A 22,870-nucleotide genomic window follows, 5' to 3' on the forward strand; every position below is an offset into this window, starting at 1 on the left:
GGTCATCAGATCCATATTTGGTTTCCTCCTCAACAATGTAGGAAGACTTCTTTCCTTTATCTTTATAATCTTTGATGTCCTCATCTCTTTTTCTTGTGTATTTGTCTCTACTTCTATTGTTCTTCTTTTTTGGACATCTAGCAGCAATATGAAAAACCTCATTACAGTTAAAGCATATGATAGGTAGCTTACCTTTTAATTTTCCTTTTCCTTTATGAAATTTCCTTTCTAGCAATGCTTCAAGCTATTCTACATCCTCCTCATCTATATCACTATCACTAGAAACATATTTGACCTTTTTCTTCTCCTCTTTAGGTTATTTTAATGACAATTTAGCTTTGAAAGTAGATTCAATGTTTTCAGTTTTAAAATTATCAAAATTAGAGAGTTCAAAGGCAATGAGCCTACCCATCAAACCTTCAAGGCTCAAATTACTACCAGGTATACATCTTAGTTCTTGTATGGCAAAAAATCTAATGGTATAGATAGGCAACAATGTTCTTAGTACTTTGTTGATTATAGTCTCAACATCAATGACACCATTAGCTCCTCTAATAGCATTAACACCATCTTTTATTCTAGAGCAATATTGAAGAATGTTCTCACCTTCTTGCATTCTCATGTCATCGAACTTCCCTCTTAGAATTTCCAATTTGGCTCTCAAAACATTTGTATCTCCTCCATAGATTGTGTGTAAGGCATCCAAAATCTTCTTTGTAGTGTCACAACCTTTGATGTCATTGAACTTTGAGTAACTTAGGGTAGAGGCAATCACCAACATTGTCTGATTGCATTCTTTCTTCTTTTTCAGATCATCAACAATTAGGGCTCTAGCAGGATCAACATGCTCAGTGGTGATAGTAGATTGTGCATGGTCTCTAAGACCTCCTAAGTGTAGCTTCATCAAACTTTTCCATGCAGGAAAGTTATCCTTTTTCAGTTTGGGCACCTCCTTTTTATACATCTTGATCTTTAGCTCTCAGTACCTCCAAACTATTTCCTCTCAAGCACTATGCTTTCATACTAATTGTTGGAATTCTTTAGAATATTTTTTTGTGGGGGGGGGGGGGGGGCGGAGGGGTGAATCAATTATCCATGGTCCAAATGTGTAAATAAAACTTTTCAATGCTAATCAAATCCACATTCATAAAACCTTAACATGCATGCAACCATTATATCATACAATACTTAAACTTTGTAGGTTACTATCCTAGGTCAAAACAATTTTGCAAAAATGTAAACATGAAACACCATAAGAATATTCACAAAATTTGACACAAGGATTTTATGTGGAAACTTGTATTGAATGTTTCATTAGAATGTGCACCTGAATATGATCCTTGTATTGAGTTCTCTTCTTCAGCCTCTTCATCCATCACAGTATCCTCAATGTCATTCTCTTTTGAAATAATATCTGAAATTCAAGACCTAACATTGCTAAACTCTCTAATTCTTTGTCTTCTCTCTCGTTGACATTGTGCTTCCTTCTCTTTGTTTGCTGTAATCTCCTCCTTTGTTAGAACTTTCATTTTCTTCTTTCTTCATTATTTCGATCCCATGTTTACACCAATTTTGAATTCAATTTGCAAAAAAGAAAAAAGAAAATAGAATAATATGACAGAATTGTGTTGTTGTAGCTTAGAACTATTAAAGAATGATTACACTGATTGTTTGTGCTTTGTGGGTCAACTTATGGGGCCCAACAACTATGTAAGAATTGGGTGCTCGATTTTTAAAATAGCTAAATTACAATTGGGCTCTCGATTTTTGAATTAAAAATCAAGCACTTGATTCTAAAGCCATGGGTGGGAATTTCCCATTGGCATCACATTTTTCCTTGGGGAAAGGCACGGTACAAGCTTGGTGGGACCAAGCTTGTGCCTTTATTCATCAAATTTTGACTAAGTCAATTATTCAATGATTTCAAGCATTGCCAAAATTTTTATAAGGTCTTCCTCATCGATTTTTTGATGAAACGAAAACCCATTATAGACCTTACTATCATGATTTTAGAATTATAAATTTTACATTGCTATGAGTTCATTTTATATTATTTATTAATCAAAAGTTTCATCTAAACATAAAATAGTGAGATTCACTAAAACTTTAATAACTTTTTAAATTTTTGATATTTCTTAAATTAATTTACATGTCATCAATCTGCACACAATTCTTTTGAAGTTAATTTTTTTTTTGAAAAGTTAAATTTTGATTATATTTTGGTGTCTGTACATGAGAGGTTTTAAAAATAAGCTTAATCACCAATTAAAAATTAAGTAAAAAAACTATTAAAAAATTAAAGAAAATCATTCTCATCAATCTTTGGTGTGTTAGGCAACTTCCTTTAAAAGGATTCACAAAAAATCATTTATTTGTGTCAAATTATAGTGTTCGTACACGAGCATGGTATGGTCTTGAAATAGGCATTTTGAAAATGTGGTTTCTAAAGATCTATACAATTTTTTTTTATGGCATATAAGTATTCAAATAAACTACATATTCAAAAAGTAGATTCTGAGCACTACAATTTCTATTATTGAAATTTTCTAATATTCAACTTCTATAAGTGCCTCAAATTGTACCATCATTTGACAAAAAAATCTTAAAAAAAAATAAAACAACACTTCCACTTTTTGGCCAAAAGTGAGACCCAACTTCTTGCATTGACTCAACAATTAGATTAATTTATTTTAGAAAAGCTCTAGTAATTTAGAAACTGCATTCAATTTTCTACAGATTCTATTCTTTGTACTTTTTAACATAAGGTTGATAAGATGTTCGACTTTTTACACATGTTAAGTAATCCTAATTTTTGATTTTTCATTTCCTCTTAGGGCCATAATTTGGTATATACTATGATTCTGCATATACCTATCTTGTCATTATTACTATCCTTAGCAAAAATATGCCACTTGCTATGCTGAATAGTTCATACCATAATTATTTCCAAATCAACTTTCCCACTAATTTTATCCTGACCTTTATACATAACTAATAAAGTTATCATAAAAGAAGGCCAACTAACTTTACTCTCTCCTAACTTATTAAAAAATATAAAAGTTATCCAATGTCTATTATATTTGTAGGCTAACAAGATATATTGTTAGGAGTAGAGTGACTCTATGCATAACGAGTAATTAAGGACAATGGTTCATAAGATTTCATTCAAGAGCTAGGATCATCTAACTAAGATTCTGTGCAAAATTTTGATGTATGAGAGGATTTTATCAAAATTAAAAGATTATTAACACATAATTTGATATATTTGTGGCTCAATTATTTTCATTATGAACCTATCATTCAAGAACTCCTACCTAGCTATATCTACAAGAAATTATTGATCAATAGTTTGTAGTTTTTCAAGATATGCCTAAAGGAAATTCTTCCTAAAATAATCAAGTTCATGTTATTCAACTAGTACTAGAAGCCCAACCATGCAACATCAAGACTTATAAATACTCATCTATTAAAAAATGTGAGATTGAGAAAATGATTCAAGATATGATGTAGTCAAGTATCATCAAGGATAACTAGACTACTTAATCTTGTCCTAGTGATAATGTGTAAGAAAGATGACATTTGGCATATGCCCAAACTATAGAGGGCTCAAACATTATTAAAGATGTACACTTTTAATTCCAATTACAATTGATTTACTAAATGAATTAAATGAAGCTATATTTTTTACAATCCACGATCCATTAATGACCGAATTAAAACTAAGGAAGAATTACCTTGGATTGAAACTTACTTTTTCCAACAAACACACAGAAGTAGTGGACTATGATAATCATCAAGAATCTCATTCAATGAAAGGGTTTGTCAATTAAAGATGCCTAGTGAGAAGTAACAACAAAAAAGTCAATACAAGTTTTTTTGCAGAAGAATTCATAGTTAATCAACATTGAAGATCATCTCTTTTGAAGACAGGATGCATATACCCTTAATCCAACAATACATATACTATTTTGAATATTCAATTTGTAACTACCTTGTATCTTAACTAGGTTAAACAATTATTTTTATATTTTTATATAGACAATTAGATCATGAGATATTGTATTTAGTCTTGGTCACATCAATATATAATAAAATATATAGAAAGTGAAAATTAATTATGATGAATATATTGAATATTATCTTATTAAAAATACCTCCCCACACTAACATATTATTATCAAAATATCTCCCTTTCTTTTGACTGCTTTCTAATACATAAAAACTTATTATTATCAAATATTTATAATATATTTTCAATTGTAAAAATTACCTCATTAGAAACAAAAACTAAGCTACATAAACCCATCAAATAAACTAAGCACATGAACCCATCAAATTATCTGCAAAAGGCAAGCAAATACAGTTCCGTAGATAGGGTTCGCCCATGAGACAATGGACTTCGACGAGTAATAGAGATATATGCAAGGTCCCTCAAATTTCCTTATAACCCATATTATGGTTTGCACTCTTCAAGAACAAGAAAAACAAAATTCATGATGGTTGTAATAATTGTCAATTGAAGATATAAAAGACAACGAGAACACGTTAAATTGGCGATGACAAGACAAAGAGAAATCTACAATCCAAAGGTTTAATAACATATATAACATCAAAACACGTTAAAATTGCTTAAATAAATGATGGCCATAACAGCTTCCATCGACAATTCCCTTTCAAAATGACATGCACGAAGCATGCAGGTCGCACCAGTCTTCCAGGTGACATTAATGACTTGCAATATATCTGGGTTTCCAAATTTGAAAGGCGGTATAACTCAAAAGTTTTGTTTATTGTACAACTAAACAAAAGTATTCGTTATATTCTCAACTCAAATTGAACCACACATTGAAGATAATTGAGGCCACCAAGATGGTGAAAATTCATGGGAGAATCCGCTGGGTTAGAAGACATCCAAAAAAAAGGCTGGCTTTACCATTGAAGCCCTCCCAGTTCTGATCTCCAACACAACCTCTCATCATCCTATAAATACAACCCTTTCTTAGCAACTTCTCATAACACCCAAAACTTCACTAGAATTCCCTCTTTGTACAGTATTTATATTCTAAAAGAAAAGAGATGGAATTCAATGGAGCTTCTTTCATGACAATTTTAGTGGTATTCAGCAGTGTAATTGGCATCATTTATGCATCGGATCCTAATATTCTCACCGATTTCGTTGTTCCGGCAGGGCAGAACCCATAGAATTTAACGGGCAATTTCTTCACATTCACGGGATTTCGTGAAGTGAGTAAGAGCAACATGACAAGGTAGACGGTGTTTAAATTGACAAAGGCAATGATGAAAGAATGTCTGGCACTGGAGGGGCTGAGCGTGTCAATGGCGGTGCTGTAGTTTCTACCGGGAGCAGTGAATCCTCCTCACACTCACCCCCGCGCCTCTGAACTCCTGTTGCTCATCGACAAAACTCTCCAAGTTGGAATTGTCAACACCACCGGAAAGCTCTTCACGCAGAACCTCACTTCAGGGATTTGTTTATGTTTCCCAAGGGACTCGTCCACTACCAAATGAATGCGGATCCTTCGTATGGGGCCTTGGCTATTTCTGCCGTTGGGAGCGCCAATGCAGGTACTGTGTCAGTCCCTTCTGCTCTTTTTACAAGTAGTATACCCGATGATGTTTTGGCCAAATCATTCAAGACAAACGCTAAGACAATTGAGCTCCTCAAGGATGGGCTTAAACCTTAAAAGTCCATGATGAGTACTTGGGTTTCTTTCGCCATTCATCCTTGACCACCACAGAATAATGTCTTCTCTTTTCTTCCCTTGCCCTTTGGAATATGTTTTTCAGTGTTATTTCTTCTTTGGGCTTTTCTTTATAATAAAGGTTGGGTTAAGTCAATGACTCAAATAAATTTATTAGGAATCTAAGTTATAAGGTTGAGTTAATTGAATGGTATTAAACAAACTTAGGAATCTAAGTTTATATGGAGTGTGTGGTATGGATGAGGTCTATTTGAAGTTTAGATTAGTTATTGTTATTTTTTGTAATTAATTACTTTTATGTATTAAGTGAATTCAAATTGAAGGCCTCCCACATGAGAGGCTCACAGATTACCATTGTATTGTAGGCTCTTGCCTGTTATCTCTTGTGCTTGTTATTATAGTAAAGTTTTGAATATATTTTTCACTAGAATTATTTTCTCTTATTCTTATCACCACATTAAAATTTAGAATATGTTTCTCTTTTCTTTTGTGCTTGTCACTATAATAAAGCTTGAGATATATTTTCAGATGAGTTCATCTTTTCTTATGCTTGTCACTATAGCAATTTCATTTTCTTTAAGAAAATGAGAAAATAGAAACCCATACATAATGCAAGAGACATCTCATTTCTAGCTATACAATAACTTCAACATTGATCTTATTATTATCATAAAAATAAATAGATTAAGATTGTTATTTTCTTTATTATCCAATAAAAATGGTTAACTTTCTTTTACTATAGATTGTTATTTTTATGTTTATATATGATTTTTCATTATTTTTTAAAAAACTTAATATCTCTTGACATCTTATACAAAATTTTTATTCATAAATAGAAGTATGCTAGGTGGTTAGGATCTATCACTTTATCCCTATATGTACACATAATATTTGAAGAACAAGCAAGAAAGCATAATGAGATGTGTTAGTCTTGTATTTAACTTTGTCTAAATTCAAAAAAAATTGTGTCAAAATTGGCAATGTTCTATTATGACAATTGAGTTGGTGCAAATGTATTCAAACACCTTAAATTATTTGCTGAAATTGAAGGTGTACATTTTTTATTCACCTTTGTTTTTTATGAAACATCATTTTCACTTTGCCAAGTCAAAACATTAATATGTTAGAATTAATTCGAGATGGAATAAAATTATTTTTGGAAATATTGGTGACTTCATTGGAAACATTATGTTAAGTTTTCATATCATAATACCTTCCAATTCAAGGTATTTTAATTTTTGAAATTCTTGTAAATAATTTATAAAAGAAATTAATAAGAGTTTTTTAATGGTTGGAGAAAAATGAATTAAGGGAAAGTTTATAATGTTGCTACAAGTAATGTGACTAATGTGAATTCAAAATGTGGTTTCAGTCAAAAATTCATAAAATTATATTAATCTATAATATTGGATGACCGATTTTTTTAAATTTTTTTTATTTCCATTGGTGGACTTCTTGATTAGTGCAAACTAGAAAAAATATGAGAATATCCATTAAAGGCATGAAAGTAAAGTAAATCTCTGTAACCAAGGAATTTGTTTTGACATATGTCAAAAATAACCACTAGAATTCTATTCTAGAATGTACCTAGAAAATGGTTGATGGTTGGAAAGACAAGCTCCTAAGTAGTGTGGAGAAGCTCTAGTTGATTTTAACCTCCCTAAAGGGAATTCTAGTCTACTTTCTATCTATTTTCAAGATTACGAGGGTTATGGAAGAAAAGTTCAAAAAAATCTATTGCACTTTCCTCTTGTCTAATTGTGAGGAAACTAAAATACTATCTTTGGCTATTTGGGAATAGATGTGCCTTCCCAAGTCCTTTAGTGGTCCGTGCCTATGCAAAATCCACAACCTTATTAGAGCTATGTTGTTCCAAAGTTTTTTAGACTCTTCTTAAGGGCTTTGTTGGCTAGTATAAAATCATGGAAGCCAAATACATGGATAACAATTGTTTCTAAAAACTCTTTGTTGAAAATGGCCACCCATAGGGCTCCAAATTTGGAATAATGTCTTAGAAAGAAGGAGCATTCCTGACAAATTGATGAGCTTGCAAATTAGAAATGGTAAGAACACTTGCTTCTAGGAAGGTATATGGATTGATAACCTTACCCTCAATAATAGTCATTTATCCCACCTCTAGAACATCCCTTCTTTCTAGATTGACACTTTGGTTGCCAATTACATCTCTAGAAGTAGTTAAGTGGATCTAAGTGCTATACTGGTTGACATAGTTGACGTGGGGTTGTTAGCTTCTAATCTTGGTGCTCATTTGCAAAAGTCTAGAATTCACATCTATGACCTACCTGATAGAATCCTATGATCCTTCATGTAGAATGAAAAATTTACTATTAGGTCACCCTATAATTCACTACTTAAGGTTTCTATTGACACTACCTATTGGAAGATAGTGGGGTTAACCAATGCATCCCTAAAGTGAACATATTCTAGTGGAATTTGTTACATGGTATAATTCTTACTCTGGACAACCTATCAAAATGTGGGTTTAGTATGGAAAAAAATGCTACCTTTTCTTAAAGGAAGAGGAAAACAACAAACACCAGTATTTGTGCTATAAATTCTTTATTGATATCCATCAACTCATCTAAGACAAGCTTAACCTCCCATGGGTGTTTAGCAAGAAAATACAAAAATTAATTATGAGCTAGCATTTTCCATTCTAACATGTTTTTCTTTAGCTCCTCTAATAATAAATCACCTTCTCCCACTTTTACTAGAGCATCTATAAAGAGCATAATAATATGATATTCAGGGACAAAGAATAATCATCTCTTGAGATTTTCATTGTGACACCAAGATCCTTATCGAGAACCTCTCAATCTCATAGTAGTATAGCCCTAAGTAACCCTATGGGGCTATTGATGTTCAAATTACCAAATATTGGAAAATTGATAAAAACTCTATGAGATATAACAACTCTAAATTTCTCATCTGCAAGGCTACTAAGTGGACCCCCCTTAGAGCCTCTGTGAGACAAACTCAAAATTGATGGTGTTGCGAGTAGTGGGATTTAGGTTGGGGGTGGTCTAATTTGCAACAACAAGGGCCTCCTTATTAATTTTATGCCAGTCCTCTCAGGGACCATACCATCAACCAAGCAGAGGATATGGTCCTCCTATGGGGGCTAAATTTTTCCCTTCAACCGGGATGCACAAATAGGGAACTTGAGGGGGACTCCAAAATTATTATTGATGTAGTTAAAGGCTTGTTGCCCCACTTTTCACCTCGTAACCATTTTGCAAAGTGAAAAATTTTGTTTCTTGGTTAAGCCCTAGGTATGTTTGAGTTTAAGTTCAAGTTTGCTTAGGTGGAAGGAGTCTTCATTAGATTTTTCATCTTCCCCTTTCCCACATTTCATAGCCGGGTGGTTTTCCTTTATGTTGTGAGTCTTACAAGTAGCTTAGTACTTAATCTGATGGAGATTCCTACAACATGCAAAGATCATTCACAATGTTGTGTTTGCTTGTGGCTTATCATATTAACCATGAAAAGAAGAAGCTTGTGGAAATTTGGATTTTGCCTTCTCCTTGGTGGGTTTCTAACCCATGAAGGCAATTTCCTATGAAGAGTACCAAATGATGTGTATGAGCCACAATAAGAAGAAGACAAAGTACTTTATGATGAATTCTTATTTCCTTTATGATTATCTACCTTAGGAGGTATTAAAGATTCATCACAACTCTCAAAATCATCTTTGTCAGAAAATCAAAAATTGACTTCTCCTCGGTGGGTTTTCCACCCATGAAGTCTATTTTTTGCAAAAGGAAATTCTAGAGAAACGAAATGAGAGGTGGGCCCCTAACTAAGATTCACACTCTTTATGGACATCTTTGAACCCAAAGGAAGCAATACGCCAAAAGGAAAAGTTGAAAAGAATGCTTGGGTGGAGAAATGAAAATCATCTTCTCTTCAGGGGGTTTTCAACCCATGAGGATGATTTTTCACATTTAAAAGAAAATCAAGTTTATAAGTGAATTGGACCCACATTTCACATACAAAATATTTTAAGAAGATAATGGAAACAATCTAACCATTGTAGGGAAGATATATTAGATAGGATTTGATTTGGCAGATATTTTCTTATGGAGTACTCTATTCATAACTTCCTAAAACTTAATGGGAAATGGGAAAGTAAGTGTGAAAGGATGGAAAGTTACCATTAGGCCAAAAAAATAGTGAAAAGAAATTGAGTTATACATTAAGACCCCCACATTTACTATTTCAACATATTTATCCTTTAATTCATTCGTGTGGTGCAAATTTGGAGATCAATGGGTGAATTGAGACTCCTATATAGATGGAAACATATATAGTTATTCAAACTACCACTCTTTCTTGAACTATTATTCTGTTAATTTGCACAACTTTTTCAAATAGCCTATGTTTGTGAATTTGTTATCCTATTCTTCTTCTAGATTCAAAATTCAAATCATTTCATTCTTGGATAGATTGGCAACTAGATTTGTGGGTTTTGACGGGCTAAATGGAATCAAGTCCACATTGTAGAATTTTATGGACACTTCTCTCTATTTTTGTGATATGCAAGAATTTCAAAAGAGAGTAAAATTGGAGCCAATTCATCCCATAACTGAGATGCTTCGAGGATGTGGGCTAGTTGAAGTAGTTGGTTTCCCAGTAGCAGTCCAAGCCCCAGAATTGATCTATGAATGCATAAATCACTACAATCTAGATACTAGGAAAATTGTGGTTCCTGATGATACGGTATTGATTTCCATTGATAGACAAATAGTGGTGAATTGTTTATGAATTCCAGAGTGAGAGGAGTTTTCAGACTTGAAAATTGGTGGAGTTGTCTTTGACTTTTTCGCAAAGAAAATGGTCTGGAGAAAGGAGATTATGCAGACATGGTTTCAAAAGCCACAAAGCACCAAGAGTAAGGTCCCTAAAACCCTTTTTGGTACTAATCTCAAACCTAAGATTGTAGACATTTTGGTTCTCTTACACAAATTGAAACGTGAGGTAGAAGCTCTAAATTTCATTGAGCAATATTTCTTTTTGGTACAAGTTATCTATTTAGATACCCAACATATTGACTGGGCTTAGGAGGTAAGTGAGAATCTTTCCAATGCTCTGAGTGCTGCGAAGTTATACAACACCTTCTATATGTCTTCTTTTCTGATTTACATGCTAGCTTCTCTACAGTTATGGCTGGGCCTCGGGTAGAAAATTTCCTTGATGTTGTGAAGTCTTATGAATTCTACCCATTTTTGTAGTTGGAAAATAGTTATGCTAAATATATAAGAGTTAATGATGTGTTTACAATGAGAATTTGCAGGGAGCTTCAAGGATGCCTAGAGAGGAGATTCAGTCTAGAAGCAATGGTGGCTATTAGTCAGTTTGGAAGCTATTTTGTCTAGTTCTCATCTTTCTCTTATTTACAACTTGTAGCTTTTGATGGATTCCCCTTGAAGCTACCGAGGTACTTGAGCAAGATGATTATGCTGATCAAGATAGTGAGGCAAGCAATCCAAGTGAACGTGTTGAGAAAGAGTTTGAAGAAGAAGGGATATTAGTTCCCTATGAAGGTGGGAGCTTTCAGCTATGAGTCTTGTTCTGATGCAAAGAACATGCTGAAAGCCTTTGAGATGAAATACAAATTAGAAATGTACAAGGTCTTAAGGCCCATGTTTGACCCAAATGGGTATGCATGGGAAGTTTTCCAAATTGGGAGTGTGATCAAGCACATCACCATGATCAAAGACTACTGGGCAGATTGTAAAGATGAATTTGAAAGTCATGACCATACTTTTGCTAGATTCATAGTGGATTAAGTTAAAATGTATCAAGTCAACCTTAATGCCAAAGTAATTGAAGAAGATGGGTAGAATATGTATAGCAATACATATTTAACAAAGACAATAAATACTCCTATTAGTTTAGAGCCCTATCAAGATGTTGGGGATGATCTAGATATTATGATGGCCCAAATTGTTAAAAGGACTGGGAAGTGGGTAAAGTGGACTACAACGAGAAGAAGCCAAAGTAAGAGCACCCCTACTCAAGCTCCTTTAGCACTTGGTCCAACCTCTTCACAAGTTGACACATCATGTGTGACCCTGGCCATCAGTCAAGGGTTGGCTCAACTAGCAGGTGGAGGTGATCAACCTCCAGACAAGAACATTCCTTTGACAAAAACTTGTTAAGTTGGCTCTTCTCTAGTGATTGGTGCTCAATCAGAAGCTGAGAAGAAAGTAGAGGAGCCTAAAGATAGTGCTATTACTCTAGTTCCTTCACCTCATAGTAGTCTTGTTCCAATTATGAGTACTATACTTCTCTAGCCAAGTAGCCTTCAAGTGCAAGTAGTAGATTTGGGAGATGGAGGAAGCAACGATAGTGAGTCCACTGAGTTAGATGAAGTAGCTAAGAAGATTGCAAAAATAGAGAAAGGCCAATAGTCTTCAAAGCTTGTCTCTCAAGCCCAAAAGAATCCATTCTCCTCAACTGTGAAAAAAATTACTCTGGTCAAGAAGAAAATGTTAGATTCACTCCGGAAAACTTCCAAGGTGATAGGCACTAATTCCTAGTTGGAGGAAACTCTAGAGAAAAATAAAAAGAGAAAGGATAAAGGAGCTCCTAGTAGAGACACCTTATCTCTTGTGGTTTTCTTTGGATCTACATTGAGTAAGGTCAAGAAGTAGAAGACCTTGTCTATTCTAGGACAATATCCAAAAATAGGACACCTAACAATGGAGATTGTGAAACCCACCAAAGATAGGAGAATTGAAGATATGTATGCCAATGATTTTACTCTACATTTAGTAGATCATGGGGAAGCAAAACATATGATTTTACTCTACATTTAGTAGATCTTGGGGAAGCAAAAAATAACACCAAGGTTGGCTTGTGGAAGTTGAAAAATGGGGTAATTGAAGGACAATTAGAGAGCTTCAAATTGTCAAAGGTTAGGATGAAGGTGAAGATAGAAGAGTTAAACAGATTTATTGGGTAATTGGTCACTCTGTTGGTGAGTATCTTTGGAATGCCCATGACTAGTAATCCTACTACCGCCGATGTTCAAGCACTTGTCTCCAAGCTTTAGGAAGATAAGCATTTTGGCCAGATTGGTAAAAAATGGAGTGACAAGCTTAAATGAAAAGGGCTCTCCATTATAGAACAAATCAGAAATGTTATCTTAAGACTATAAACAAAGAAAGATAACATTTTATCTAATAGAAATACCCTGGCCATGGAGAGGACTAAAAGTGATGATTGTGTATCCTTGTTGAAGATGATTATTCAAATGAAATCAAAGGAAGCTATCGAAGCTAAAAAAATTTCCAAAGGAGATTAGCCTTTGTTTGAATGGTTACAAAGCATGCAGTTCAAGTCAAAAATGATCTTGGAGGCAAAGAAAGGTCTAAAGGAGACTGAGGAGAAGGTAAAGAAAGATGAAGAAAAAGATTATGAACTTATAAAAAGACTACACATAGATTCATAGACTAGTGGGCAAGGAAAAGGAGTAATTGGAGTCATTGCAATGCAAAACAATTTCTCCAATTTTATAGATAGCTTGACAAGCATATCTTCAAGGCACCAAAACAGAGTGTCTGAGCTTCAAAAACTTGGTAGATGCATACATGTGGCCATGGAGGAATTGCAAGATAGACTAAATGCTATCAAAGATTTGGCTAGAGAACACTCTAGATGGCTCTTGAGATATACCAATATGCATGTACAAAGACATGAAGAACTGATTCCAATTATTGTTGCTGCCAAGGCCCATAGGGAAAAAGTATAGAAAGGAAAGAAGGCAAAGTGATTCATATTTTTCCCTTTCCAATTTTATTTTGTAATTTTTGTAATAGATAACTTGGCTCTTTGCCATTTGTCAATTTTGAGAAGATGATTTGGTTAAACTTCCTTTGTAATGGTCATCTTGGAATCTTATATGTATGATAATGAAAGATAAATAAAAGGTTAAAATTTTTTTGGTATGAAAGACTTGATGTTGCATAGTCAATTGAATGGTATTTTTGTATCAATCATTTTCTATTCCATTTAAATTAGTTGTTATTAGCTTGTTGTTTCTCTTTATCTAGAGTTGAAGCATGAAATAAACAAAGTTTTGTTTCTGCTGTTTTAATACAACAAGTTGAATGTGATAGAAATTGTCACATAAAACTCAATGAGATTCTTTAGGTGTTTTCATTCAATATAATATTTTTCTGCAAATTAGTTCCTAGATAGATCAATTGATTTCAGAATGAATTCATAAGATGTGTGAGTTCATTAAATTTGACTAACCCTCAAAACGTTACTTCTTTTCTAAGTTTATTTCCTTATAGGTTTGACTTAGTTTTCCTCTCTTGTTCTCTAGTTAAGAACATACCCTGTCAGATTTAGGAATAAACAAAATTCATTGCAAATTCATAATAGGGAGTTGTACCTAACAATTCAGAGGAAAGTAAATCTTCAAGAAGCCACTTTCCAAACTGTTGTAATCAGAATTTGTTCATCAATTAGGGTATTTGTGAGTCAGAACTGGAGAGAACAAATCTATTTACCAACAAGACCATGCCAATATAGGGTGGAAATTGGGCACTATCCTTAGTGATATCCTTAGAATTCTTCATGATTTTGTTGATTTGAAAGTAAGAGATACCTATAGGGATTGTAGTTCAATGGAATATTCAATGGTTGTTGTTGGCATGCTTTCTATCAACCTCAATTTTGTGAGAGAAAATAATATGCTTCCCTAGCCTACCCAAAACCTTATAAGGAAAGATGAGGCTGATGTAACTACTAGTCAATGTGATACTTAATCTTTCTATATAGCGTTACCTTGAACCTAACATAATGGGGCCTTGCCCCTTTGACACCATGTTTTTTAATTTAAAATTTAGCATGGAATATTCCTCTAATAAAGTTGGATGTTGAGTTTGATCTTGGCTCCACATGTTGGGTGACTTGGAATTATACTTATGGACATTTAGTTGGATCTTGGTTCTATGAGATGTTGATGTTAGCTAGGTTGCCAAGTTTAAGGAGGTATAAGATACGGTAATTTTTTTTTTATGGAAAAGAGGATTTTGATCTGGACAAGGCTATTGAATGCATTGGGGAACAAGGCATTAAGATCCTTAAGGCTTTAGGGGAACAACAAAAAATTCTTATGGCTACACTTGAAAATGCCTCTAATGATAATATTACCATTCATATTATGGATGAGAAGAATAGCCCTGTGGATTCTCTTTTTGGCTCCAAAAAGAGGAATAGAGAAAACACTCATAAATTTGAACAAAAAGTAAAATGGGGGATTCTTTATGTCAAGAAGGCAATTGACACCATGTGTTAGATGAAGCTAGAAGTTACAAGGCTTCTTATTAATCTTGTCTAGTATTTTTTGGTCTTGTTGTTTGGTGTTTTACAGTCTTGTTGCCCTTGTGCTAGGTTTTGGTTTTTGTATATCTATTTGTTTGCTTTTTCTTCTATAGGCCAACTTATTTTGTTTTTCTTTTTCCTTTTTGTTGGAAAGTCATGGTAATTATCTAATGACATTTTTATTATAGGGTTTTAGGTCCCTTCAAAATCTAATTTCTCTTAGTGAAAAATAAATCTTGAACCCTCTTTACAAAGGAAAAATGGACTGAATCATTCCAAGAGGATTTAGAGGGCCACATCATATATGAGGTATGTATTTTTCAATCAAATTCCATGTCATAGGAAATAATCATGACAAGACACATAGAATATAATTTTATTCCTAAGATAAGGGAATTTTTGGTCAAAATAAGATAGAAAAAATAGATTCTACACATTCAATTCCTCAAACTAGTAGGTTAATATGACAACAAATTGAAAATAAGAGAAAAAAGGTTAAATGCTTTAACCGAGTCAATATTTGTAGGTGAAGTAATGAATGGATTGAAAATAGAATTTCCATATTGTAGGGCCAAGTAAGGAAGAAAAGGAACAAATATTAAAATGTATGGATTAGCTAGATGAGGAATTTGAAGATTATATACCATTCCATATAAAAGAATTTTTGGAGTTAGTAATCCACAAATTCTAAAGGTGGTGGGTTTCTTGAACAAAGAGAGAGGAGAAATTTATTGATATATTCAAATAGAACTCATAAATTCATCAGCAAAAAGATAGGTACTATATATTATTTTATATTTCTCACTCTATATTTCTTCTCCAAATTGTAAATTGGAGTTTTGTTAGACATTCAAGAAAATGAAATAGTATTAAATTGATCTTGGCTTGAATTGATTTCCCAATGTCTATTATTTTTGTAGGCAAAAATATATATTGTAAGGAGCAAAGTGGCTTAATGAGGAAAACTTACAATCAAAATGTAGGATGGTTTGGCTAATACTTTTTGTTTGATTTACACACATACACACCAAGATATATATATATATATACACAGAGAGAGAGAGAGAGAGAGAGAGAGAGAGAGAGAGAGAGAGAGAGAGAGAGAGAGAGAGAGAGAGAGAGAGAGAGAGAGAGAGGTGGGCACTGGGGGGGGCGGGGTTAGCTCGCATGAAACATGGAAGACAATTAGCAAATGACTTAAATATGCATTTGTGGCCCATATAATTTCATTATTAATCTATTAGTAAAAGTATCCTATCTAGCTAGATCTAAAAGAAATTATTGATTGTCTCTCAATAATTTTTGAAGATATTCATAAAGGGATTCCATCCAAAAGGATCAAGTTCATATAATTAAACTAGTACTAGGAAACCAACCTCCCAACATCAAGACCTATAGGAAATAATGCTTTAAAAAAATTGAGATTAGGGCAATGGTTCAAGATGTCTAGATGCAAGGGTCATCAAGCATAGCTAGAGTGTTTAATCCTCTCTTGGTGGCACATGGCCAAATTGTAAAAAACTCAAAAAGTACATCATCAAAGATACATTTCTATCCTAATTACTAAATATTTACTACAATAATTCAATGAAGCAAAATTTTCTTAAAATATAGATTGGATTATTGCCATAATAGAACTATGGAAAAATTACTATGATTTACTATATTAATTTAATGAAGCTACATTTGTTCAAAATTTTCTCATAGATTGGGTTATCATCATATTGGAACTAAGGAAAAATTACTTTAGATGTAAAGTGAAATCTCCGAACAAGCACAAGGGAGATGAGGGCTAGGACAATAATCAAGTATCTGATTCAATAAAGAATTTGTTGATTGAAGATGTCACAAGAGAAGTAAAAGAAGAAAAATCAAGTACAAAATGAAGTGAAGAAGCAAAGTAACACTATGAATATGAAGAGAAAGAAGATAATAATGGTGAATAATTTATCCAAAAAATTCTCCAGATAATCAACATTTAAGACAATTCTATTTTGACGAGAGGTGACATGCTATGCCTTTGATCCTATAGCATGTATAAGATTTTAGTAGTCAGTTTCTACTACCTTGAAGCTATATTTATTATTTTTATATTCTTATTTAGATATTTAAACCATCTTAAATAATATTCTTAACTATCTAAGTTGGAGTCTATGATCGTATAGAAGACATAATAAGAAGGGTATACATAGAAATTAAAAGTTATTCATTTTCAATGCATTGAATGTTAGATTTTAGATTCAATTCAATTACATAAATAATTACTACACAATAGAACTTCAACACCTAATAAAATATTATTAATGTTAATATATATTTCTTATTATATTCTTCTAGTTTACAAATTATTGCATTAAAAACCAAAACTAAACTAAAACATTTTTAAAATGCCCATTAACCCTTAATATTATTTGCGCAAGGCATGAAAAGACCATCCCATTGACAAGGTTTTGCCATAAATCAATGGATTTCGATGAGAAAGAGTTATCTACTTCAAATTTCTTACTCTGTTGTGCTTTACGCTAATTAAATGAAATTTAAAAAGAAACTGTCCATCTAAGATATAGATGACAACCAGAACCTGTCAGATTGGCAAAGAGAAGACAAACAGAAATCTACAATTCAACATTCAAAAGACGTTAAAATGCTGAAATAAACGATGACGATAACAGCTGCCATCGACATATCCCTTTCGAAATGCCTCGCACAAAGCACCAGTCTCTCTCTCAGGTGACGGCAATATGCAAGGCGGTGTAAATTACTAGACACAGATATGTACAAAGCACCAGTCTCTCTCTCTCAGGTGGGAGAATCCGTTTTATAAGTTGGGAGAATCCGCTGGGTGAGAAGACATCCAAAAAAAAGGCCGGCTTCGCCATTGAAGCCCTCCCAGTTCTGATCTCCAACGCAACCTCTCATCGTCTTATAAATACAACTCCTCCTTAACAACTTCTCCTCACACCCACAAGTTCGCTAGAATTCCCTCTTTCTGCAGCGTTTATATTCTGAAAGAAAAGAGATGGAATTCAATGGAGCTTCTTTCATGGCAATTTTAGTGGTATTCAGCAGTCTTGCCCTAATCTACGCATCGGATCCCGATATCCTCACCGATTTCGTTGATCCGGGGGAGCAGAACCCACAAAATTTAACCGGTGATTTCTTCACATACACGGGATTCCGAGTTGTTGGAACTAACAACAACATGACGGCGTTGAAAGTGACGAAGGCAACGATGAAAGAATTTCCGGCGCTGGAGGGGCTGAGCGTGTCGATGGCGGTGCTGGAGTTTCCGGTGGGCGGAGTGAACCCTCCTCACACTCACCCCCGCGCTTCCGAACTCCTGTATCTCCTCTTGGGAACTCTCCAAGTTGGAGTTGTGGACACCACTGGAAAACTCTTCACGCAGAACCTCACCAGTGGGGATCTGTTTGTGTTTCCCAAGGGACTCGTCCACTACCAAATGAATGCGGATCCTTCGTATTGGGCCACGGCTATTTCTGGCTTTGGGAGCGCCAATGCAGGCACCGTTTCCGTCCCTTCAACTCTCTTCACAACCGGTATACCCGACGATGTCCTGGTTAAATCTTTCAAGACAGACGCCAAGACTATCGGTCTCCTCAAGGATGGGCTTAAACCTTAAAAGTCCCTCATCAGTACACTTGGGTTTCTTCCGCCATTCATCCTTGACCGCCACATAATAATGTCCTCTCGTTTCTTCCCTTCCCCTCTTTAGATCAGCTTGGAATATGTTTTTCACTAGCTGTTTCTTCCTCGAGCTTTTCTTTAAAATAAAGGTTGGGTTAATTGAATGGTTGGTTTCTTCTCGCTTCTATCCTTTTTGTTAGCTTGGATAATGTTTTGCAATTATCGTTCTCGTACTTAAGGCGGCTTGTATTGATAGGATGAAAATATTAGAAAGAACTCGCTTATAAGAAAGTTTCTCTGCTTCAGGAATGTTTGAAAGATTTTTTGTAGGTAATTTGGTATTAATACTTGCCCTTTCCACATTTTTTGATAGTGTCATACTTTTTTAAGGGACACAAAGGATTAAACATGGGGGAGAACTAGAAAGTATTTAATAGTATTTAATAAAGGAGTATTAAAGTCATACAATGATCTATTTATTCTGTAAAATAAATCTAGTTAGAATATTAAAGTCAATCAAAGGTAACAATATGGATACCTTTAAATTGACTCTTTTTTAATGAGTGTTGGACTTAAATGGAAGGGTCTTTTACTTAGAGATAACAAATAAAAACAAAAATGAACTTAAAATGTCTTGTTGTAATGGTTAATCTCATTAATTACAAAACTATTAGAATAATATATAAAGCATCTTTGTAGAATTTTAACTTACTAATGCTACTCTATATGTTTACTAAACTAATTTCCATATCTATGTTTTCAAGGAAACTAACAAATGATCTTAGCCAAAATGATAGAAATGAAAGGTTCAATATTACGAATAACAACGTGCCTTTCATGACACACTTGGGGAACAAAGAGACATGTAGCCAAAATTTTCTAAATGTAAATTACAAGCAAATTTAACCTATATTCTTCTTTGAGCTTTTCTTTAAAATAAAGGTTGGGTTAATTGCATGGTTCTAAATAAATTTATTAGGAATCTAAGTTCAAAGGTTGAGTTAATTCAATGGTTCATATTGAGCTAGATTAGTTATTGTTATTTTTTGCAATTAATTATTTTAATATGTTATGTGAGTTAATTCAATGTCTCACAAGTTACCATTGTGTTAATTCAATGGCTCACAAGTCAATTCAGTGGCTCACAAGTTACCATTGTGTTGTAGGTTCTTGCTTGTTTTCTCTTGTACTTGTTACTATAGTAAAGTTTTGAATATATTTTTCACTATAATTATTTTCTCTTATTCTTATCACCATATTAAAATGTAGAATATATTTTTCACTTAGTCTCTTTTCTTTTGTGCTTGTCACTATAATGAAGCTTGAGATATTTTTTCAAATTAATTCATCTTTTCTTATGCTTGTCACTATAATAAATTCTTTTTCTTTAAGAAAATGAGAAAAAAGAAACCCATACATAGACATCTCATTTTTAGCTAGCTATACAATAACTTCAACATCATTCTTATTATTATCATAAAAATAAATAGATTAAGATTTTTATTTTCTTTATCATCCAATAAAAATGGTTAACTTTCTTTTACTATAGATTGTTATTTTTATGTTTATATATGATTCTTCATTATTTTTAAAAACTTAATATCTCTTGACATTGTATACATGAATTTTATTTATAAATAGAAGTATGCTAAGTAGTTAGGTCTATCACTTTATCCCTATATATACACATAATATTCATAGAACAAGCAATAAATCATAATGAAATGTGTTAGTCTTGTATTTAACTTTGTCTAAATTCAAAAAAATTGTGTCAAAATTGGCAATGTTCTATTATGAAAATTGAGTTAGTGCATGTGTATTCAAACACCTTAAAATGATGGAACATTCCTAAGAAAGTGATGAAACTACAAATTATAAATGGCAAGGACACCTGCTTCTAGGAAGATATATGGCTTGATAACGTTACCATCAATAATAGTCATTCATCCCCCCTTTAGGACATCCTCACTCTCTAGATTGGCACATATTCTCAACTCAAATTGAACCACACATCGAAGATAATATAGGCCACCAAGATAGTGAAAATTCATGGGAGAATTCGCTAGGTTAGAAGACATCCAAAAAAAAAAGGCTGGCTTCACCATTGAAGCCCTCTTAGTTCCAATCTCCAATGCAACCTCTCATCATCCTATAAATACAACCCTTTCTTAACTACTTCTCACAACACCCAAAACATCGCTAGAATTCCCTCTTTCTATAGTGTTTATATTTTGAAAGAAAAGAGATGGAATTCAATGGAGCTTCTTTCATGACAATTTTAGTGGTATTCAGCAGTGTAATTGGAATCATTTATGCATCAGATCCTGATATTCTCATTGATTTCGTTGTTCCGGTGGGGCAGAACCCACTGAATTTAACAGGCAATTTCTTCACATTCATGGCATTTCATGAAGTGAGTAAGACCAACATGATGGGGCAGATGGTGTTTAAATTGACAAAGGCAATGATGAAAGAATTTTCGGTGCTGGAGGGGCTAAGTGTGTCAATGGTGTTGCTGTAGTTTTCGGTGGGAGTAGTGAATCCTCCTCACACTCACCCTCGCACCTCTGAACTCTTGTTGCTCGTCAACAGAACTATCCAAGTTGGAATTGTTGACACCACCAAAAAGCTCTTCACGCAGAACCTCACTTTGAGGGATTTGTTTGTGTTTCCCAAGGGACTCGTCCACTACCAAATGAATGCGGATCCTTCATATGGGGCCATGGCTCTTTCTGCCTTTGGGAGCACCAATGTAGGCACTGTGTCAGTCCCTTCTACTCTTTTTACAAGCTGTATACCTGATGATGTTCTGGCCAAATCATTCAAGACAGGCGCTAAGACAATTGAGCTCCTCAAGGATGGGCTTAAAACTTAAAAGTCCATGATGAGTACTTGGGTTTCTTCCGCCATTCATCCTTGACCGCCATAGAATAATATCTTCTCTTTTCTTCCCTTTCCCTGTTTAGATAAGCTTGGAATATGTTTTTCAGTGCTGTTTCTTCTTTGGGCTTTTCTTTATAATAAAGGTAATGGCTCGAAATAAATTTATTAGGAATCTAAGGTATAAAGTTGAGTTAATTGAATAGTATTAAAAAAATTTAGGAATCTAAGTTTATATTGAGCGTGTGGTATGGATGAGGTCCATTTGAAGTCTAGATTAGTTATTGTTATTTTTTGTAATTAATTACTTTTATGTATTAAGTGAACTTGAATTCAAGGCCTCCCATATGAGAGGCTGACAAATTACCATTGTATTATAGGCACTTGCTTGTTATTTCTTGTGCTTGTTATTATAGTAAAGTTTTGAATATATTATTCACTAGAATTATTTTCTCTTATTCTTATCACCACATTAAAATTTAGAATATGTTTCTCTTTTCTTTTGTGCTTGTCACTATAATTAAGCTTGAGATATATTTTCAGATTAGTTCATCTTTATTTATGCTTGTCACTATAGCAAATTCATTTTCTTTAAGAAAATGAGAAAATAGAAACCCATACATAATGCAAGAGACATCTTATTTCTAGCTACACAATAACTTCAACATCGATCTTATTATTAACATAAAAATAAATAGATTAAGATTGTTATTTTCTTTATTATCCAATAAAAATGGTTAACTTTCTTTTACTATAGATTGTTATTTTTATGTTTATATATGATTCTTCATTATTTTTTAAAAACTTAATATCTCTTGACATCTTATACATAAATTTTATTCATAAATAGAAGTATGCTAGGTGGTTAGGATCTATCACTTTATCCCTATATGTACACACAATGTTCGAAGAACAGGCAAGAAAGCATAATGAGATGTGTTAGTCTTGTATTTAACTTTGTCTAAATTCAAAAAAAATTGTGTCAAAATTGGCAATGTTCTATTATGACAATTGAGTTGGCGCAAATGTATTCAAACACCTTAAATTATTTGCTGAAATTGAAGGTGTACATTTTTTATTCACCTTTTTATTTATTTATGAAACATCATTTTCACTTTGCCAAGTCAAACATTAATATGTTAGAATTCATTCGAGATGGAATAAAATTGGTTTTGGAAATATTGGCGACTTCATTGGAAACATTATGTTAAGTTTTCATATCATAATACCTTCCAAATATGATTTATAAAAGAAATTAATAA

At 33.3% G+C, this 22,870-nt stretch overlaps 1 protein-coding gene and 2 pseudogenes across 1 annotated transcript; all 3 read left to right on the top strand.

Moving 5' to 3' along the window:
- Positions 1 to 5,076: 5,076 nt before the first annotated feature.
- LOC149534212 (germin-like protein 9-3) lies at positions 5,077 to 5,705 on the top strand (annotated as a pseudogene).
- A 12,397-nt stretch (positions 5,706 to 18,102) lies between these two features.
- LOC149534213 (germin-like protein 9-3) lies at positions 18,103 to 18,723 on the top strand. Its single transcript, XM_089804881.1, has one exon. It carries the CDS (start codon positions 18,103 to 18,105, stop codon positions 18,721 to 18,723), a length of 621 nt encoding a protein of 206 aa, XP_089661007.1.
- A 2,250-nt stretch (positions 18,724 to 20,973) lies between these two features.
- Positions 20,974 to 21,603, top strand: LOC149534214 (germin-like protein 9-3; annotated as a pseudogene).
- Positions 21,604 to 22,870: the final 1,267 nt, after the last annotated feature.

The sequence above is a fragment of the Cupressus sempervirens genome, chromosome 10, assembly GCF_028749045.1.
Source record: "Cupressus sempervirens isolate cs-2001-9-10 chromosome 10, ASM2874904v1, whole genome shotgun sequence".
NCBI lineage: Eukaryota > Viridiplantae > Streptophyta > Pinopsida > Cupressales > Cupressaceae > Cupressus > Cupressus sempervirens.